The 19,678-nt window shown below is 50.4% G+C and overlaps 1 protein-coding gene across 1 annotated transcript; it reads right to left on the bottom strand.

Moving 5' to 3' along the window:
- Positions 1-3,375: 3,375 nt before the first annotated feature.
- Positions 3,376-6,800, bottom strand: Hand1 (heart and neural crest derivatives expressed 1). Its single transcript, XM_048437578.3, has 2 exons — positions 5,913-6,800; positions 3,376-4,371 (listed from the first exon to the last, which is right to left on the bottom strand). Exons 1-2 carry the CDS (start codon positions 6,453-6,455, stop codon positions 4,267-4,269), a joined length of 648 nt encoding a protein of 215 aa, XP_048293535.1. The 5' UTR covers positions 6,456-6,800; the 3' UTR covers positions 3,376-4,266.
- Between the last annotated feature and the right edge of the window lie 12,878 nt (positions 6,801-19,678).

The raw sequence follows: 19,678 nt of genomic DNA, 5'->3' as shown, positions 1-19,678 counted from the left end.
AGGCACTGCAGACTCCCGTTGGCCACCTAGGTCTGTTCCCAGGAAGCCAGTAAAGGTGGAAAGAGAAAAGTGATGCTGCACAGACGTCCTCTGACTGCCACACTCAAGCCATGGCACACGCCTGCACACTCCCAGACACACGCGCTAATAATGAATACTGGTTTTGTTTTTGTTTTGTTTTCTGTTTCTATTTTAAGAAATGGGAGAACTTTTAAGAAATCGAGGATTCCGTGCAAAGGAACGGAGTAGCTGCTTCACCGAAGGCTGGAAAGGAGGTTCCTAGAATCAGAAGGCTTCCTCCAGGAGGACAGATCCTAGAAGTGTGAGCGGCTCTCTCCCTCCAGCAGAGAGAGCTCTGGGAGGAGGTCGGAATTCCAGCCCCCTTTGCAGGCATAACCCCTTCCTTCTTCTCTTCTCTACCTTATTTCAGGGGAAGTCAGATGAAATAAACTGAATTTGGCTGGCATATGTAAATGCATACATATACACACTCACACACAAGTGTGCAAGCACAGGCACACACCGGGGAGGCGAGGCATTACAAGGTCTAAGGGAAAGCTGGACCTCTATTCACTCTGGTTCCAGCCCAAAGGCCTTTTATTGTCTGTGTGACCTTGAACGAAACCCCTCTGAGCTCAGGACTGCCTTAAAGTGAGCTCTCCGGGTGGTGGTGGTAGTGGTGGTGGTGGTACAAGCCAGGCTTCTGTGAGGTAGTGAGCACTAGGCTTTGAAGAGGCCTGCCTTGTGAATTTTAGCTGTCCTTTATAAATGGAGGAAAATCTGTATTCATTGTGGGAGCTGTAACTCTTTCAAGACTCATTTGCTGGGCTACGTTAATGTTGATTTCTGATCTTTATTTGGATCGTCTCCTATTCATAATTCATTATGTTTATAAGTACCTTACCAGGCTCCGCATGGTAGGCACTCAAAGTGTGTGTTAGGCCTAGCCGAAGCGAGTAGAGGTTGCAGCTTTACATAAAAAGTAGTATTTATTCGTGGTAACAAAAAAAAAAAGGTTTTAAAAATACAGCAAAGTAAGAGGAGGTTTTTTTTAAATTGTCTTTGTTTCCATAGGTCAGAGGTAAAAGTGTACAAAAGCAGGGTCTGTTGACTCTGTCTATAATCCTAGTATTTGGGAGGCTGAAGCAGGAGGATTGCTATGAGTTTGAGGCCTGCCTGGTCTCAAAAAACAAAACAACAAAAGTAGGGATATAAATGTCTTGGTGCCTGGTGTATTTTTTTCCATGAATGACTTTTTTTTTTACATGAAAGGGTCATCTGGGCAATATTTAGTTGTCTGGAGAGGCATTTCTTAATATATTCACAATTTTTGTTCTAAGGGCTACATGACCACAGCCGTGATTTGCTTCTTTAGGTAAGTCTCTAATTAGCCTGCCTGGGGTCTTTTGCTGTTTTGTATTCTCTGGTCCACTGCTTCTGTAGTTAAAGCCTGAAATCCCTATTTCTTAATGATATATTCCTAGTGCTTATTTTTGAGTTGTTTAAATACGTATTTTTGAGAGATAATATATTTTAATAAAAATAATGGTAACAGCACGGCTTCTGCCATCACCAGTTTGAAGTGAGCTGACAATGGATGGGGAGGTTCAGGATCTGAAGATGGTTACCAAGGTGGGAGGCTGGAAAGAGTCGGAAACGGGGAGAGCCTGTAGCCGCCCTGGACAGAGCTGGACTCCAGACTGAGGCAGCCCCTTTTCTCACTCTTTCACTAGACCCTCCCACGGGCCAGGGGAGGTTTATGTTTAAGACTTGCAGAACCCCGAGTCAGTCTCAAGATTGTGTCGTTGATGAACACTGACCCCCACTTGCAGGGTGTGGGAATGAGATCACCAGCAACTGAGGCTACATTTAGGGATCTACCCCTCTCTGCCCAAAAAGAGCTGTCCTAAAAGAGGCCTGACTGTGCAGACTGCGCTAAGAAGGTACCCAGGCGAGGTACCCTCTCCATCCCAGGGCTGTAAGGAAAGAGGACACGGGTGCACATTCTTCCCGAGCTTAGGATGCTTTACCCTGTTAAAAATAGAAATGGGAACCGGACCCCTAAGGATAGTCAGAGTTGAAGAACTGGAGTCCTGGGTTCGAGACTAAGGAAGGTTTACTCTCTTGGTCCATTTCTTCATGCATGCCAAGATTTCCAAAAGAGAAAGAAAACCATAACCAGCCTCGGGTTTCCTTTCTGCGTGTCCCCGAGGGGCCTCGGAGGCCGGGGGAGGGGCGCGCCAGCCGGCTCATTACGCTGAGGTGTTGGTCTAGTTAAAGCGCGGGCCTGTTTGATCTGGCGGCGGGTGGCAGAGGGAAAGAAGAAGAAAGGACCGGGGCGCGGGCAGGGAGAAGCTCACACCTCCCCCGCCGTTTCCTAGCGCCCATAAAACACCTTTTATTAACTCCTTCGCGTCCGGAACGGCCCGCGTGGCCTCGCAGCCCCTGTCACGGTGTTTACAGCCGAAACTAATGGGGTCCCATATTCACCCCGATGCCCGGAGGAGGAGTCCGCCCAGGATCTCCGTCTTCGGTCCCAACTACAGCCAAAGGCCGGGAGCGCCCTTCCCGCCTGGTCCGCTGCAGGAGCGAGACAAGGCCTGAGCACGCGCAGAACTGCGTTCGAGCCGGTGGGCCTGGGGGCTGTTCCCAGACAGCAAGTCCTCAGCAGCGTTCACACGCAGGAAATCGATTGCTTGCACGCGGAGATGCCTGCCTTAGTGCACCCCAGTTTAGCTGCATACTCACCCCAGGCAAATGCACCAGCTGTGGATGCGGATGTGGGGACGCAGAGCCGGGCTGCGGCCACACGTGCACAGGAATCATACAGCACACATGCTCTCAAAAGGATTTGTTAAGTGTTCTGTTGTAAGAGAGAAGCCTCAATTTAACCATTAGCACGAGGTTATTTATGAATAAAACAGCGGTTACATAGGAGAGAGTCCTTATTGCCTGCACTGCTTGAAGTTGGGGCTAAGGACGGTCCCAGGCTCTACAGGAGTGGTTCTCAGAGGAGCTAGACACCGGGGAGCTCAGCACTCCCCAGCACGGAGGAGGGGCTCCTTAGTATGGCAGCACTCTTTATACCTTCCCAAAAGTTCAATCCACACACCCATGTGCAAGCTGGACTAGGACTTCTCAACCAAGTAAGTCCTTTTATCTGACTTATTTCTCTGTCTTCCTCCCATTTCTAGCTTGCTCTAGACTCTAGCTTCACTCTTCCTTCCATTCTTTGCCGGCCTCTTTCTGAATTTGATCTGCAGTTTGGTTCGGTATTTATCTAAGAGGGGGAAAGGGCGAGCGCTGGCACCAGAGACCCCGGGAAGGAGTGACCAGAGAAGGATGCTGGCAGCAATACCACACAGGCCTACGAGGTTCTCGAAAAACTTTTTATTAAGTCAAGAGCATAGATATTGCTTTGGCGAAGGATGGGGCTGCGAGTGGTCACACGGATTTGAGGTAGAAAGAGGGTGGGGTTAGGGAGATATATACCTGAGAGCAACAGGTACGATAGGTAGTTTAAATATGTCAAAAATTCGGTAACGAAGGGAAAGCTTTTACTTGGAAGGGAAGGAAGGAAGGAGAAAGAAGGAAAGGAAAGAAGGGGTAAGGGGACGAGGATGGAGAAAGGAAGGGGAAAGAAAAGGAAAGGGAGGGAAGGAAAAGGAAGAAAAACATTTCCCTTGGAAAGCAGAGGTGCTACGGAGGGAAGCAGTGCCTTCCCTCTAGATAGGAAGTGCGGCGACAAAAAGGAAAAGCACTGTTCCGAAGAGAACGACCCAGGCAGCGTCCCTCTTCCTGGCAGGAAACTACCGATTACTCTTATTGCATTTTAACTCGAGAAGAAGGCGTCCGGGTTACTGACGCAGAGCCCAGAAGGAGACCAGTGAGCGAGCCAGAGAGAGGCGCCAGCGCGGCCTTTGGGGTTGAGTTCCACCCAGACGGGTTGGAAGGGTGCGTCTCTTTGGGCGCTTGGGTTTCTGCAGTTCCTCCTTTCTTGTGTCGAGCCTCCAAGAGCCGCCCTTGGCGGGAAGTGAACATATATATAAATTTCTCTTTCTCTTACTGTATCAACAAATTCAAATGACATTGCACGTGCGATCCTAGTGGGTAGTTGCAGCCGCCGACCCACCGGAGCTCCGCAGAGACTGGGCGAGGCGCGCGTGCAAACTGCGGGATCCCGGAGGCCGGCCTTGGCCGCTACGTCCTTCTCTCCCGGTGGCCAGGTGGGCCAGCCGCAGCCGGGTCCTCGGCGCCGGCCGGGTCTCACTGATTTAGCTCCAGCGCCCAGACTTGCTGAGGCCAGCCGGTGCGCCCTTTAATCCTCTTCTCGCCTGGCCCCAGGGCAGGAGGAAAGCCTTCGTGCTGAGGCTGCCAAAGGATACGAACAAACAAACAAACAAAAACGCAAAAAAGTCAGGTTTAAGTTACTTAGTTCGATCTCCCCAGCTTGGAGGGGAAATACGTCGGGAGCAGCAAGGGGGCATCTTTAAATAAGTGACAGATGTCTGTTTGTGAAGCAGACAACCAGGATCATAAATCTGCCTTTATGCTCTAAGTTCCTGAGATCCGAGATGGTCTGAACAACTTTGAGAGGTTTGCTACCGAGAATTCGCCAAATCTGGGGAAAATGACTCCCACGGTTTTGGCTTTAAGGTGTCTTGGGGGCAGAGAGAGCAAACATCTCAGGGGACTGGTGCGGAAGGGTGAGAATGGTAATCCACTTGGTGTGGAACTCCTTCCAGGTTTTCAGTATCTCGACTGGGATGCACAGTTGGGTGCTAGTACCAGTTCTGGGTGCCTCCCTCACTTTGCAGGGAGGAAAACTGGCCTGGCCTCCGCAGTCCTGCCCAGCTCTCCTTGCAGGAACCTAGGGTGGTGCTACTTGCAAGAGGCAGTGCCCTACCCGGGTCAGGGTCGGCCCTTGCTTCCAACAAGGTGCTCTTCCCGCCAGCCCGGCCCGCATCTCCAAGCAGCCCAGGCCCCAAGCAGCTGAGGCTGGAAGTCTCTTTCCGGTGGTTCCAGGTAAGCTATCCCTACTTTGCCACAGGCCCTAGGGGATGAGATAAAAGCCTGCGGAGCTCCCCAGTCCACTCGGATATGCATGGGCCTGAGTCTACCAAACTGAAGGAACTCGGGTAGCCAGAAGTCCCACCGCCCTGAGGAGGAAGATCACCCAAACTGGTGAAGAAAGGCTGGCTCGGCTTGCTCAAAGACCAAAGCCCCTCCAGTTTCTTGCATAACCCTGCCTAACCCACCACTCAGGCAGCCGGTGGAGCAGACTGAACCCAGCGTTGAAAAAATGGTGTTTTTTGTCCTGATTCTCCCTCTGATTCCTCCAGCGAGCCTCTGTTTCTCCAATTAGTACAATGAGAGTGGTAGATTAGCCTCTCCAGTAAACCCCATGGAAAACGGTAAGTGATTCCACGCTCAGACACTCATTCTCAAGCAAACTAAAGTAAGGAATCCCTACTTCCATTCCTTTTTTTTACTTTAAAAATTATTTTGGAGAATTTCATACGTGAGTACAGCATTTACGTCATTTCCTACTTTCATTCTTAACCTGGCTTCCCGGAGAGCCAATGGAAGGAAGCCTCAGAACTTCAAATTTAAAACAAAATCTATTACATGTTCACCTTTTGGGGAGCCTCAAGGTTTTTTAATTCATCCTCAAAGAAGACCCTAGGATCACATTTTAAAACCAAGATTCTGTGCTCACTCAGTTATGACTGAATTTAATCGTGACTCTACCTCCCCTCCGTGCACATAATGACAGACTGTTAAGGTCTCAGAATCTCCCTAGCCTTTCAAAACCGCACCCAGAATAACACAGCTTTTCCACTGGCTGTTTGCAGGCCTGCTCTAAACCCATCCCGCACCTTTAGCTGGAGTTTACAAGCCCCGGGACTCACCAGCTCCCTTTTCCGCTTGCTCTCCCGGCCGCCATCCGCCTTTTTGAGTTCAGCCTTGAAGGCCTCGGGGTCACCCGCTTGTGCATCCTTGGCCAGCACATCCATCAAGTAGGCGATGTAGCTGGTGGCCAGGCGCAGAGTCTTGATCTTGGAGAGCTTGGTATCTGCGGGCACATTGGGGATGCACTCACGCAGCTCCGCGAATGCGCTGTTAATGCTCTCTGTGCGCCTCCGCTCCTTCTTGGGTCCTGAGCCTTTTCGCCTGGGCAGGCGGCCTCCAAGCGCCTCCAGCCGACCTGGGCTCTGACCCGGCCTGGCGTCGGGACCATAGGCAGCCGCCGCTACTGCGGTGGTCGGTGGTGGCCCGCCGGCAGAGAAATCTGGGGCAGCATCAGCGGGGCTCAGCAGCCAGCTCTGGAAGTAAGGCCGCTCCTGGTGGCAGCGGGAGGCCGGACCAAAGAGGAAGGGTTCGTGGAGCATGGGGTGCGCCGGGTGTGGGTGGTGATGGTGGTGATGGTGTGCGTAGCTACCCACGAGGTTCATGTTGGAGAGGCTCCTGGCCTGCGCCGCCAGCCCAATTAGCGCCGCCCCATGCGCCCCACAGAACTGGGCCACCCGTGGGCTCCCGGGCCGCGAACTGACTGGGCTTTGGAGGAGTCCTGAGCAAAGCTGGGGATGACACGCGGGACCTGCTGTCTTCTTCAGGGTTTCTGTAGGTAGAGAGGGAGTGGGTACAGATTTCCAAAGACCCGTTTAACCCTTCTGCGGACTTGCCATCAAGATCCTGCTTATTTAAGGTCTCGGCTTTGATGTCAACCTCCAGCTGGAGCCAATGGAAGGAGGAGGAAAGGGGGTGGCGGTCCCAAGTTTTATGCTCAGCAAGCGCCACACGATTTTAGGCTGACCACGGGGACTGAGAACCGGCCCCGCCTATGACCCTCCCCTCTCTTAGTTCCCCTCCTGGGAGGGCGGGGGCTACGAACTTGAGGCGAGGCCTGCTCACGCCCTGTACTGAAGCTATCACCCTTTCCTCCTGGATCCAAGGAAAGGATTCTAGAACCATCCCCTGAAAATAGAGCCTCAACAACACACTCACACACGCACGTACACACACACACACACACCACACTACCCACCCAGGCAACCACCCACCCACTCACACACCCACACAAACACACTTGATTTCACAGATAGGAACTGAAGACCAGAGCAAAATTGGCTCTTGTTTTTTGGCCTGAAATTCAGAATAGGATGTCCAGCCTTCCCGAACCCGAACTCTAAGGACGCTGCTCATCGTGGGAGCCTGAAGGCCACCGGGCGCAGCAGGGAAGTAGGCTAGGTTCTAACACCTCCAGCCCTACCCTTAGGTCCCCTGCTTCAGGCTGAACCTGGAGCTACTGCCGCACAGGGTGGTTCTCAGTGGTCCAGTTCTCGCCCAGCTGCTGACTCCCAGGGAAGCCTTCCAGAGGCCGAGGTGGAAGTAGGCGGGAAAGGGAGAGGGCTTCCAGTACTTGGGCACTGACCGGTTTGTTCCGGGCTCAGGGGTTGGGGGTGGAGGCATTGGCTGAGCTCGGCTCCTCTCGCCTCTCAGGCGCCTGATTCGGTGTAAACGCCCGCAGGCCGAGCTGAGCTGGTGGCCAGGCAGCCTGGCGGCGCCTTGGCCCTGAGGCATCTCTGTGGCCGAACGCCCCTGTATCTTCGTAAGATTCACACATATTGCTGGAAGCCGGTAACTGCTAGGCTTCTTACTCCATCCGGCTCGCCACCCGCATGAGAATATTTGATCCTATAAAGATACCTCCACTGAAGCTGACACGGTGGGAAACCAGCCCCCCACCCCCATATCCCTGATATCCACGGAGAAACCAGCCTCGGCCACGATCACTTCACACCCACCCGGCTGAGGCATGGTCTAGATATATAGCCTTGTGCGGCTCCCCTCCGGCCTAGGGCACGTCTCCAAGTTGGGATTCTACAAAGAGATGGCTTTCCAAGAGTTAATAATAACCTGGGAGACCAGACTTCAAGTCTGGGGCTCTGAATCTTCTTTCCACTAAGGTCCCTGTCCCTAGGACCCTTTCAATCTCACCCACCTTTCTGCTCTTGCTTCTAGGTGGGTTGCGGAAAATGTGCCCATCTTTCAAGTGTGAGTTAAGGCGGAAATGAGATTATGTCAATTTCTTTTTAATTCGCTTTTAATCCAGCCACGCAAAAGTTGCTAATTGAGGCCCATCAGGGACCGAGGAAGAAAGGCCCCAGTGCGCAGACGGGGAATGTGAGGCCCAATAGCTAGTGGGTAAATGAAAACGAATGTGGACCAGGCCGTGGAGCCAGCGGATGACAGACCATGTGTAAAATCCTAGGAGCGCGTGCGTATTGAGATTCTGCGTGTCTGTGTAAACGTGGACTTCTGTGAGAATTCGTTTGCTTCAGGGCATGGATGGTAGCTCAGACAGTCGCTGGGGTCGGTCTGAGCGCCAAGGTTCCACCTGTGGGAGCTGGCGGGGCTGTGGGCCCCGACTGTGCAGGAGGTGTGGGCAGCGGTGGAGGAGGTCCTGAGTCCCCTCTTTTCTGCCCCAGGCGAGCTGGAAACCCGCCGCGCTGGCCGGCGCCTGGCGCCAGCAAACGCTAGGATTGGGCTGAGCCGGGAGCCTGAGGAGGCTCGCCGGGAGGGCGCCGGTTCCGAAGCTGTTCCGCGGGGTCCTGTGCCTTGCAGACCGGGAGGCACTCTCTGAATGAGGGAATCTGGGTGGGAGCAATAACTCCACGAGAACGGCCTGGATCCCCAACTCAGCATAGTCCTGACCCCAGCGGTCTTCACCCAGAGCTCTATAATAGGTCTATAATACAGTCTTGCCCCTTCGCTGGCACACACCAACCTCCGCGTGTACTTACAGGTCGCATTCTCCTTAGTAATACAATGACATGACGTGTGTACAGTATTACAAGATTCACGTGTTCCTAGAATTTTTTTTTTAAAACGGGATGCCTGTCACCCGCTGAGTAGGTTGAACATAAGGGCTTCCAGTTTGGCTACTGGGGGTACAAAAAGCCCATAGTTTTATCTGAGGCACATACCTCTAAACACTGGATGCAGCGGTGCACACGTTTTCAACAGTTCCAAGAAATCTTTAATTACATCTATCTGTGGAGAGCACAGGGGTGCTACAGTGTACATGTGGAGAGGTCAGAACACAGCTTTTGGGAGTCAGTTTTCTCCTTTCCAGTAAATAGATCCTTGAGATTAAACTCAGCCTTGGTGACAAGTACCTTTGCCCACTGAGCCATCTTACCAGACCACAAGCACTTCTTTTATTTTAATTAATTAACTAATTAATTAAAAAACAGTCGGGTGTAGCTAGCCTGGTCATCCTGCCTCACCAAGTTCTGCGATTTCAGGCAGGAGTCACCTTAACACCCTGTTTCACTTTGTATCTTTTTTACAAGTTCCTTCGTGTTATATTCACAACATAAGCTCTGGAAAACCCCACCTTACCAGTTGGGCAGTGGTGCAAGCAAGCATTCTGAGCTAACTTATGAGGCTGAAGCAGAAGAGTTGAGTTGGCCAAGGAGTTCCCTGAAATGTCTGGTTCTGGGCACCAGTTAGGAGGGATGAGAGAAAGCTGGCTGCTTTTCTAGTTCTAATTCTGCCATGGCTTATTTTGATTTTGGTGGTGGATAAGGGCATAAAATAAATTTGATGCTGCAAGTGTAAAATTTAATGTGAAGTGTCCCAGTTTTCTGTTCCAAATGTTTGTTCTGACTGTATGGAAGTCCATTGAGTTGTACAGATGTTGAGTCTGGTTATTTTTTTACTTTTTTAAAAAAACATTAATGCCTTTTTTATGATTTATTTATCTTTTATTTTATGTGTATTGGTGTGAAGGTGTCAGGTCCCCTGGAACTGGATTTTCAGACAGTTGTGAGCTGCCATGTGGGTGCTGGGAATTGAACCCGGGTCTTCTGGAAGAGCAATCAGTGCTCTTAACCGCTGAGCCATTTCTCCAGCCCGAGTCTGGTTATTTTTGTGTGTGCTGTTTTTCTTTATTTGTAAGTTTTTTTGTTTGTGTTTGTTTGTTTGTTTGTTTGTTTTGGTGGGTTTTGTTTCGTTTTGCTTTTCGAGACAAGGTTTCTCTGTGTAGCTTTGGAGTCTATCCCAGCACACACTCTGTAAACCAGGCTGGTCTCGAGTTCACAGAGATCTGCAAGATATCTGCCTCTGCCTCCCGAATGCTGAGATTGTTTACCTGGCTTATTTGCAAATTTTTAAATAGCAAAGTTTATTTAGAGAAATTTATAAGTCAGATTGGCAACACTGAAAGCCAGTCTCAAAACCAACAATGACACCAGCCTTCCCCCCGCAACCACATATACACACCTTCCCCCAACCTCCCACACACATACAGGACAAAAAAATCCACCAGACAACATGCATATAGATATACTAATTTTCACAAATAGACATTCTCAGCCATTGGCAAGCTCCACGCACGGCAGCATTCAAAGTCTACACATTCAATTTGCTCTGTGCTGCACGGTTTCCCAATACCAACCACGTGCACTCAGGGTTTTGCATGTTTTTCCACAGCCTTAGAAGACAGTCACATTGACACAATGAAGTCGTACAGCAGTGCTCGTATTATCAGGTCACCCGTAAGGACAATGGACGCGCACATAGGGTCACACTAGCATCTATATAAAAAGGCGGAGCTTTCCACCCAGCAATGTGAGGCCCACTTTCCTGACACGACACAGATCACTTAGGGCTGCGTATCTGGGCTAGATATTCCCGTAGAGAATGAATTACAGTACAAGGTGAGAGTCACCCCCACACACACACACACACCCCACAATCCCAGAGTCCCCTTGAGGGCTCCCACATCACCTGCTCCCCAGTGCATGCCTGTTAAGCAGGATGCCCCTAGACAGTGCCATGGCCTGCCTCAGGGTTTGATTCAAGGGGGCCTGATGTGAAATCTGCTGGGGGCTCGGAGTGGAATCACCACTCACTCAAATTCCAAATACCAAAGAGAAGACAGGATTCCTAGACTCCAGGCCCAGCCTTCCAAAGTGCTTTGAACACCTGGGGCTCAGGTGAGTGAGGAAGACAATAGAGCCTGAAACAGGGTGGGGAAGGGATAGGGTCCCGCTGTGGGTGTTCCCTTTCCTACCTCAGGCTATGGGTTGGGGGTGGGGGTAGGGATGCAGGAATTTGAGCAAAAGATGAGGCTTCCAGTTTAATTCTGTTGTTTATTTGTGACGTTATTTGGTTTTTGGTTCTTGTACGATCAGGCTGCTCCCCGACTCAATGTGTTGCTCTGGTAGAACTTACTCTCTATCCTGCTGCCTACGGCTGTAAGTGGTCACCACCTCACCCAGCCCCCTCGAATTCTGGCATCTGCTAGGGACATACTGTTTCTTTCCAGCTCCAAGCCTCAGTTTTCCCATTTGGAGAGAGAGGGGCGTAGATAGGACTGGTCAATTGGGTGTATAATTTCTGTCTTCTATCTGTTGCTTAGATAGGGGTCAGTAGGGCCCCAAGGGCAGAACTCCGCTCTCCCTCAGCCTACCTCTGACAGAGCAAGCCCTGGGAGCCAAGCACTGTCAGCTCCTTCACCCCACTCCACCCCCACCTCACCCCCACCCCACCCCACTGCCCCAGTTCCTCCAGGGGTCGGACCATACTGGTGACAGTGGACAGGCAGTCTTTCCCTGTTCACAGAAAAGAGAGCATACTCCTCCGAGGTTAAATAAACGATGTCAGGGGAAGCCGGCAATAGCAGAACTGAGCCCACCTGGGTTGAAACCGTCACTTTCTGCTCCTTCTCTGAATCTGGGCCACTGGCTGTTCCCTCGACCTGCCACGGAGGACCAGTGGAAAGTTGGGTGAGGTTTGGTTAGGACTGGGGCAGTGATTGGTGTACTGTAGCACCACGTAAAATAAGAATAAACTCAACTGGCAACAACCCTGGGTTTTAGTCTGATGCTACGCGTCTGAGGAAAAGCGGTAACCTTGACTAGATGCAAAATCTTGCTCAGTGCAGCAGGCCAGGCCACTGGATTCTGCTGACTCTGGGCTCTGCTGGTGGAGTTCAGTCCACTCCTTGTCCCGCTGAACCCAACAGCTATCCATCTCCGCCCCCCTCTTCCCCCCTCCCCCCCCCGCCAGGATAAGGACTGAGTCCGGGAGGACACGAATCCCGATCCCATACCTCCACGTCCGTTTTCTGTGCTAATGCTCCAGTACGAGGGCGTGGGGGGGGGGGGTCCTACCAGCCAACTCCGGGGACTTGGCTTCCCCGGAGGTACTGTGATGCTTTGGAGAGAGCTTGGCCCCTCTCTGCTCACCCGACAGCGGCCTGTAAGCTCCTGAGAGCGCGCGCCCCGCTGCCCACAGCAAACCCCCGCGCAACGCCGAGATCTGCCGCATCCAGTGACCTTGACGCCACGGGCAATCCCCGCACCGGACCCCTTATCTAAATAGGGCAGTAAATCAAGGACCTGTCAGGGCCCGGGTAATTACAGGAACTCCATAAAAAGGACCCGGCCGGCCGCCTGTTTATATTAGCGCGGTGTAAAATATTCTCGCTGTCTTGGGGAATCGCGTCGCGCAGGAACGCGCCATAAATCAGCCCCTGGGCCATTTGCTGCGGCAGCCTGAGCGCGCAAATCCCTTAAACATTTCTCGGTCGCATCTAAAGAGGGTCTAGGGCTTTCCAATCTGGCCTGGCTTGCTTCTCCGAGCAGAGAGAGATGGGCAGGGGGGCTGATGTCTCCAGGAAGCTGTTACAAAGTGAAGCCTTGTCGCTTCGGTGTGGGGGACTTGCAGAGATACTGTAAGGACCCACTTCGACATTTACAAGGAAAATGAGACCAGAGAGGGGAAGGAATTTCCCTAAGGGTACACAGACTGGTAGGTAGAGTCGCGACTCAGACTTTGTGAGCCTGGAGTGGGTACCACCCTTTTTGGGACCCCCTTTCTTGGGATGAGGAGTGTGGTCTGATAAGAAAGAGTATAACCCAGAAGTGACTTGTTTCCCCCTCCAGAGACAGGATTTTTTTTATGTACCTTTGGCTGTCCTGGGACTCACTCTGTAGACCAGGCTGGCCTCGAACTCATAGAGATCCGCCTGCCTCTATCTTCTGAGTGCTGGGATTAAAGGTGTGAGCCTGTGCCCGACTCAGAAGTGACTTTTTATCTAATGTTAGATTCATAATTTTGTGAGAATATTTTTGTGTGCTCCGGGACTTCTGAGTCTTTGATTCACTTCTAGTTTGACAGGTGGCAACTGAGACCCAGAGTAAGGGAAAGTCCTATTGAATGATGCAGCTACACATAGATCCTTTAGGGCTGTGTGTGTGTGTGTGTGTGTGTGTGTGTGTGTGTGTGTGTGTTTGTAAAATCCATCCTGGTTTACCTTGGCCACACTGTTCCATAATGAAAACCAGAGAGGAGAGAGAGAGAGAGAGAGAGAGAGAGAAAGAGAGAGAGAGAGAGAGGTTGTGTAAACCTTATCCATTCTTACATTTTTTAACAACCTCAAAAAAATTCAAAATCTATTTAAGGTAAACCCACCACCCCTGCCTTTTTCTAATGAGTAGCATAAATCAAGCTTACGGAAAAAGAATATTAAATTTTCCGTGTCCTCCCTCCAGGCCGAGACCAGAGGATTCTGAGAGAATTAAACATGGATGTGTTTTCTCTAGCCCCTCCCTTTTCTGTGCCCCCACCCCATTCTCTTTCTCTTCCGAAGTCCGTAAATGACAACGTGTTTACACAAGTTTTTATGTTGTCTGAGCTTCGTCCCGGCTCCGTTCCCTCCTGTGTGTATTTTCCACACCGAGAGATGTCTGCTTAGGGAAGCCGGGAAGCCTTCAACCTAAACAGAACCCCGTCTGATTGGAAAGTGTATTTATTTGAAAAATCGTAACTCACGGTTTTGGTGAAAACGGACCCCAAATTTATGGGATGGCTTGGGGTGCGGTGGTCATAAATCAAGAAGTCCCGGACACCTTCTGCCCTGTGTCCCCCACCCCCACCCAGAACTGGGGTGGATTCTGGGAGAATCCCTATCCTCTCAGCCTGAGGCCTCCGGGTTCCAGCACCCACAGCACTCAGCAGACCGGAAGGCAGGTGAAGTTCTCTCACCAGGCTGGTGGCATCTAGGGGCAGATTCACCTGGAGTGATCAGCTGACTGTGCTATCCATGTGGGGCATATTGGCTTTGTTGTGTTGTATTTGGGATTCTGTTCCTTGCTCTCATGACTGCCACCTGCCCAGCCATTTTTCACTTAGAAGTGCTGCGCTCTGTGCTGGGAAGGTCAGTTTTGAGGCCTAACCTCTTGCTTCCAAAGTCTGGGAAGTTTTTCCTTTGTCAGTCAAATCTGAATTCCTAGGGGGTAGGGGGCTGTAGCTCAGTAGTGCAGGTAGTGTACCAGGCATGTGCCAGGCCCTAGGCACCTATGTTCAATCCTCAGGACAGCATGAATTCCCAACCAAAACCAAATCAGCTCCCTTCATCTGGTGACCATGCTCAGGGCTGAGGGCTGGGGAAGATATGCAGCCAGAGGCCAAGCTGACCACAGAGGCTACTGATGGTCTTGGTGGGGCTGGACTTTTATGGAAAACCTTTACTTTCTCCTCCCTTTCTGTTATTTGTTTATTTACATATTTTGCTGTGCTGGAGACCAAACCAGAGCCTCGCCGCCTAGCCTCTCCCACCGTGCCACCCCATCCTAAGCATGACCTCTTTCTTTTGGACATGATCTCATTTTGAAACGCTGGCTGAGGTTGATCTCCATCTTGAACTCCCGATCCCCCTGCCTCCATCTCCCACGCGAATGACAGGCGTGCACCGCCATGCCGGGCTTTCGCAGTTGTGTTTTATCTCCAGCCTTGTGTTTTTCCCTGGCAGAGCCTCCATAGGAACCAGGAACCTCTGTAGGCTTGCCCAGCAAAATGAAGTTACCTCAGGGAGAAAATGCATCTTTTTCCTCCAGAGGAGGTAGGAGAGTAATGGGAACCCTAAGGTTGCCAGCCCCCCAAAAGCCTCTTGGTTGGGTTTGCCATTGTGATAATCTAGTCGGAGTGGCATTTAGTTGAAAGAAATGCAATACATTTCAGTAGAGAAAATCTCATCTGTGGATGGGAGTAAGAGCTGATGTAATAACTCCTCCTGTGACAACGGGTAGGGACAGAGGCGCCTCTTCAACTCACCCTTCCTTATAACTTGGGGCTGGGTGGAGAAATAAATAGCCCCTCTGTTCTTGGGTCTTGAGTCTCCTGATCCTAAAGTTGTCTGCCTTGCTCTAAGGGACCACAAGTCCCCAAGTTCTCTAGTGCTGCCGGCTGCCTAGAACAGAAAGCTTAAAGCCACCAGGAGTACACAAGTCAAACTATGGGAAAGATCTCATTAACTGAAACCCCGAAGCCCACCAGGGCTATAATGGCTTGGTATAGCCCCACGGTGGACTCCATTAAACTGGTGGCAACCGGAGCATTCCTTCACCCAGCAGCCTTAGGAAAGAAGAGTCAGCCTGATGGGTAGTCTGATTATTTTAAACAGGTCCAGGCTCCATCCGTCATCTCTCCCATAATGGTCAACTGTAAACACACTTTAAGAGAGAAAAACAAAAAAGGGATTTGAGGTCGACACTGGGAAACCGCTTAGCTCTGGGCTCGCTGGCAGATGCCTTGGCAGGCTTTTCTGGCCTTTGAGAGAAACGCTAATGTTCAGAGTTTTCCATTTTTTCCCATTGAAGTTCAAATCTCTTGGGGCTCTTCTTTGCCTCCTTTGCTCACAGAGGGGAGGTCTTCCTTAAAATGTTAAATTTGGGTGGGAGGACCTCGGGTGGTGTGGAATGAAGAAGCACCGCCTCCCCGCTCCCCCCCCCCCCCCCCCGTCTTGCCCCCAGCTGTGCATTGCATCCCCATGCTGTTGTGCCTTCCTAGGAAGAATTTTGTGCTAAATCACAAGAGGGCTTGTAATACTGAAGAAATCAGAAGCACTTTCTTCCCTTGTACTGGGCTTTCCTGTGTGCACCTGGCAAGCACTCCACCACCAGAACCACGACCCCGGCCTTCAGAAACCCCTAAGAAGAAACTAGTGCACAGGGAAAAGGGAGGTAGTCTTGTGTTTTCTCTTCAGAGGAGCAAATTGTTAGGACAGGCTTCCGTCCAGGAAGCCTGGTCTTGCCTATCTCTCCTGGTAAAGGTCTAGCTCCCTAGCCTCTAACACAGACAACCCCATCAAGCCACCCACAGGCACCAGGGGACTGGAGATGGTGCTCATTAGTTTCCCAAAAGTCACCAAGAGTGTGACACAAAGAGCTGACTTCCTCAGCTGTGGAACCTAGCTCCAAACCCAAACCCGACTACTGCAGTTACTAAACTCGGGCTCATCTATGAAAGCAAATGTTTCCAAAAATCTATTAACCAAAAAGGTGGGGGTGGAGTGGGAAGAAACGAGGGTGGCAGGAGAAGAGAACAGAAAGGAAAGTTCCAGAAAACAGAGCAGAAATTAATCTAATTGCCTCTTCTCTCCTGCCATAAAAATCACAGAGGAAATCAGATCTTACTGTAAATTCGCATAAAAACCAATCAGAATCCAAGCTCACCCAAACCCATTGTGTCTCCAACAGAGTCGCCTAATTGAGAGAAATTGAATGTACCAGGCCACCAGGCATCCACAGAACGAGGTTTTTTTTTCCCCCATAGGGTATTTGCTGTGGAGTCAGACAGAATAAACATGGTTGGAAACACAGGCTAATCGTCAGGTTTGCGGAAAAGGGGACCCTCTGGAAGCCCCAGGGAGAGTGGAGGTGGGAGCCAGGAGGGGGAGAGGCCGCCTTCCATCCTGCATTAGATGGTAATGGTATAGCTCTCATAAACAGCCAAGGGTCTCTCTCAGCCTCTCACCTGACATGCTTTTCGTTGTTTAACTTCTGCTGTGACAGATGATGCTAACCGAACACCAAGGTTACAAGCACAGAGGACTGTGGGGTTGGCTGAACAGAGGGTGCTTCTCTGAGAATCAGAAAGGCGCTGTGATTCTTAAGCGAAGGCTGTTACACAAATCCTGGGCAAGCAGGGCTCTGGGGAGAAGGAACCACAGAGTCAGGCCCTCAGGCTGCAATGTCACCCGCTTCTCTGGATTCTCCTGGGCACTTTGAGTCATAGCACGTGCTAAAAGTCCATCACGGCTGCAGTTAGAGGTGGCTCCAGAGGAGAATGGGCATGGCCAGCTTTCTCCCAGCCTCAGGTAAATGTGTGTCTTCTCATTGCCAACCCAGTTCATTCATTTACATTTCTGGAGCCTTTAAAAATGATCATGATTATGATTATTTAGGAAAATCTATTTGCTGCATGTCAAAATGTCTTCGCAGACCCTGTAGAGAGTTTATTGCGCGCAGCCCTTGAGGGAGGGCTGCTATCCGTGAAGCTGAGCAGTAGACAATGAAGCAGGGCGGATGGGGCTCTAAGAGCTGAGTTTCAAGGAGGGGGCGAGTAAATTGTAGTTGTGGTTCAGTTGATAAGGAACTAACTTGGTCCAACCCTGGTACTGGGGTGGGGATGGCGATGGAGGCAGAGGCAGGAGAATTGCTGTTCATCAAGAATGAGCTGGTTACCTACAAAAGTTGTTCTTGTTAGCCATGGTGCTCTCAGGGAACTCATTCTCCAAACAGTGAAAAGTGGCCTATCCATTGGAAGATGGAGGCATGCCAAAGCATCAAAGGGGGAGTAAATTTTCTAGATGGCAACACGTTACCTAGGCTGACAGGACTAGGGTTTGGGGCACCAAAAGCCAACATATTCTTAGATGCAGCACTGCCTCCATTGCCCTCCCTCAGGCACAGAACATGACAGAGACTCCGAAACATACTTGCTGAAAGAAATCATCAGTTACATGAAGCTGTGGGCTTAAATGGCCTCAAAAGCCTCCGCTCTAGGAAAAAGGCACAAGTGCATGCACCTAAAGTTGCCACTTGAACTCCTGGCATGCAAATGTACATGCTTCTTCTCCAGGTCTTGTCTCTTGATCTGACAGATGCCTGCCTGCTCTATCTGATATTAGTTTCGCGCTGTCTTTGCCTGCGGCATCTCGTGCCATCAGTGAAGGTTGGAACTGAGGTGTACATTCCCTACCTTGTACCAAACAGAACACTGGGGATAGAGATTTTCTCCAGGCATCAGAAAAAAAACCTTGCAGAAGACACCAGAAACAGGGTAGATGGTAGTTTTCAGTTCACAAAAAAAGCTTTTTCTCCAAACCCTGGAGGCTGTCTTCTTCTGTCCCTGTGGACAAAGGCGGCTGGATCCCATACCACCATCCTCTCAAGCATTCTTCTCTTAATGTCTGAGGTGCTTCAGGGAGCAGACCAGAGAACTCAGAGTCAAACCCCCATCTCCCTAGCACTAGCGAGGCAGAGGCAGAAGGATGACCGGAAGTCTGAGGTCAACTTGGTCTACAATAATGCGTTCCATATCCAGTCATGGGATAGCTAGTGAGATTTTGTATTAATAGCGCCAAAACAGTCAACAAGTAACCTGCTAAACTATTTCAAATCCCCAATAATGCTATATAATATCAGCAACAGCTATTTTACATATATGCACTTGTATATTGGGGGAGCAGTGCTGAGGACCTAATAATCTAGGGCCTCATCAGTCTCAGTTTGCACTCTAACCTTAGGATTTACTGTAATTTATTTATGGCAAACAAATTGCAACAAATATTGACAATAATTAAAGAATTTGAACCTGCCACCCAAATGATGCATTTACTCGGCTTTAGCCCTTCGTTTCTAAACACTATATCCTAAGAATACTTTCTGCTAACTAGACTTCATGTTTAGCAGCTTTTTTCTTTTAAAATTGTTTTTACCTTTTAATAATTTTTTTTCTTAATTCTTGAGAAGTTCGTGCAGCATATCTTGATCAGATTCATCTCCCTAGTTCGTGTGTGTCTGTGCATATAAAGTGCAGGTGTCCTCAGAGGCCAGAGGCTTTGGGTGCCTTCTGGAACCGGACTTAAAAGGTGGCTGTGAGCCACCTGATGTGTGTGCTCTTAACTACTGAGTCATCTCTTCAGTGAGACCAGGCTGGCCTCACACTCACAGAAATCCACCTGCCTCTGCTTCTTGAGTGCAGGGATGAATGGTGCAGCACCACACCCAACCAAATCAACTTTAATAGTATTGTGTGTATGTTGACTTGTCACAGTGAGGTTCTCAACCCCAGGAATCCAGCCCGGGGATATAGCTCAGTTGGTAGAGTGTCTGCATAGCACACATGAGGCCATGGGTTCCATCCCTAGCACTGTGTGAACCAGGCCTTCTGAAACACATCTATAATCCTAACATTTGGGAGGTAGAGGCAGGAGTATCAGAAGTACAGGGTCACACTTGATTGTATAGTGAGTGCAAGGCCAGCCTGGGCAATGTGAGAAACCCTGTCTTTAAAACACAAAAACCTGCTGGACAGTGGTGGCGCACACCTTTAATCCCAGCCCCTGGGAGGCAGAGGCAGGCAGACTTCAGCGAGTTCGAGGCCAGTCTGGTCTACAAAGTGAGTTTCAGGACAGCCAAAGCGACAAAAGAAATCCTGTCTCAAAACAAAATAAAATTAAAAAAAAAAAACCCAAACCCAAGAAGGGGAGGAGACACATTTTCCTGTGCACTGAGATACCCCAGCATCTGCACATGTGCTTAGATTATATGTTTGCCTGTGCACTGAGATACCCCAGCATCTGCACATGTGCTTAGAT

Source organism: Myodes glareolus, chromosome 9 (assembly GCF_982192425.1).
Source record: "Myodes glareolus chromosome 9, mMyoGla1.1, whole genome shotgun sequence".
Lineage (NCBI taxonomy): Eukaryota > Metazoa > Chordata > Mammalia > Rodentia > Cricetidae > Myodes > Myodes glareolus.
Note: the sequence above shows the minus strand (reverse complement) of the source record. Positions and strands in the feature narration are given on the sequence as shown.

Excerpts from the sequence above, each read along its gene's own strand:
- Hand1 (XM_048437578.3), bottom strand. The coding sequence starts at position 6,455 with ATGAACCTCGTGGGTAGCTACGCACACCATCACCACCATCACCACCCA. Across the intron at positions 4,372-5,912 it reads GCAAGCGGAAAAGGGAGCTG|CCTCAGCACGAAGGCTTTCC; the intron begins GTGAGTCCCGGG and ends ATCCTTTGGCAG.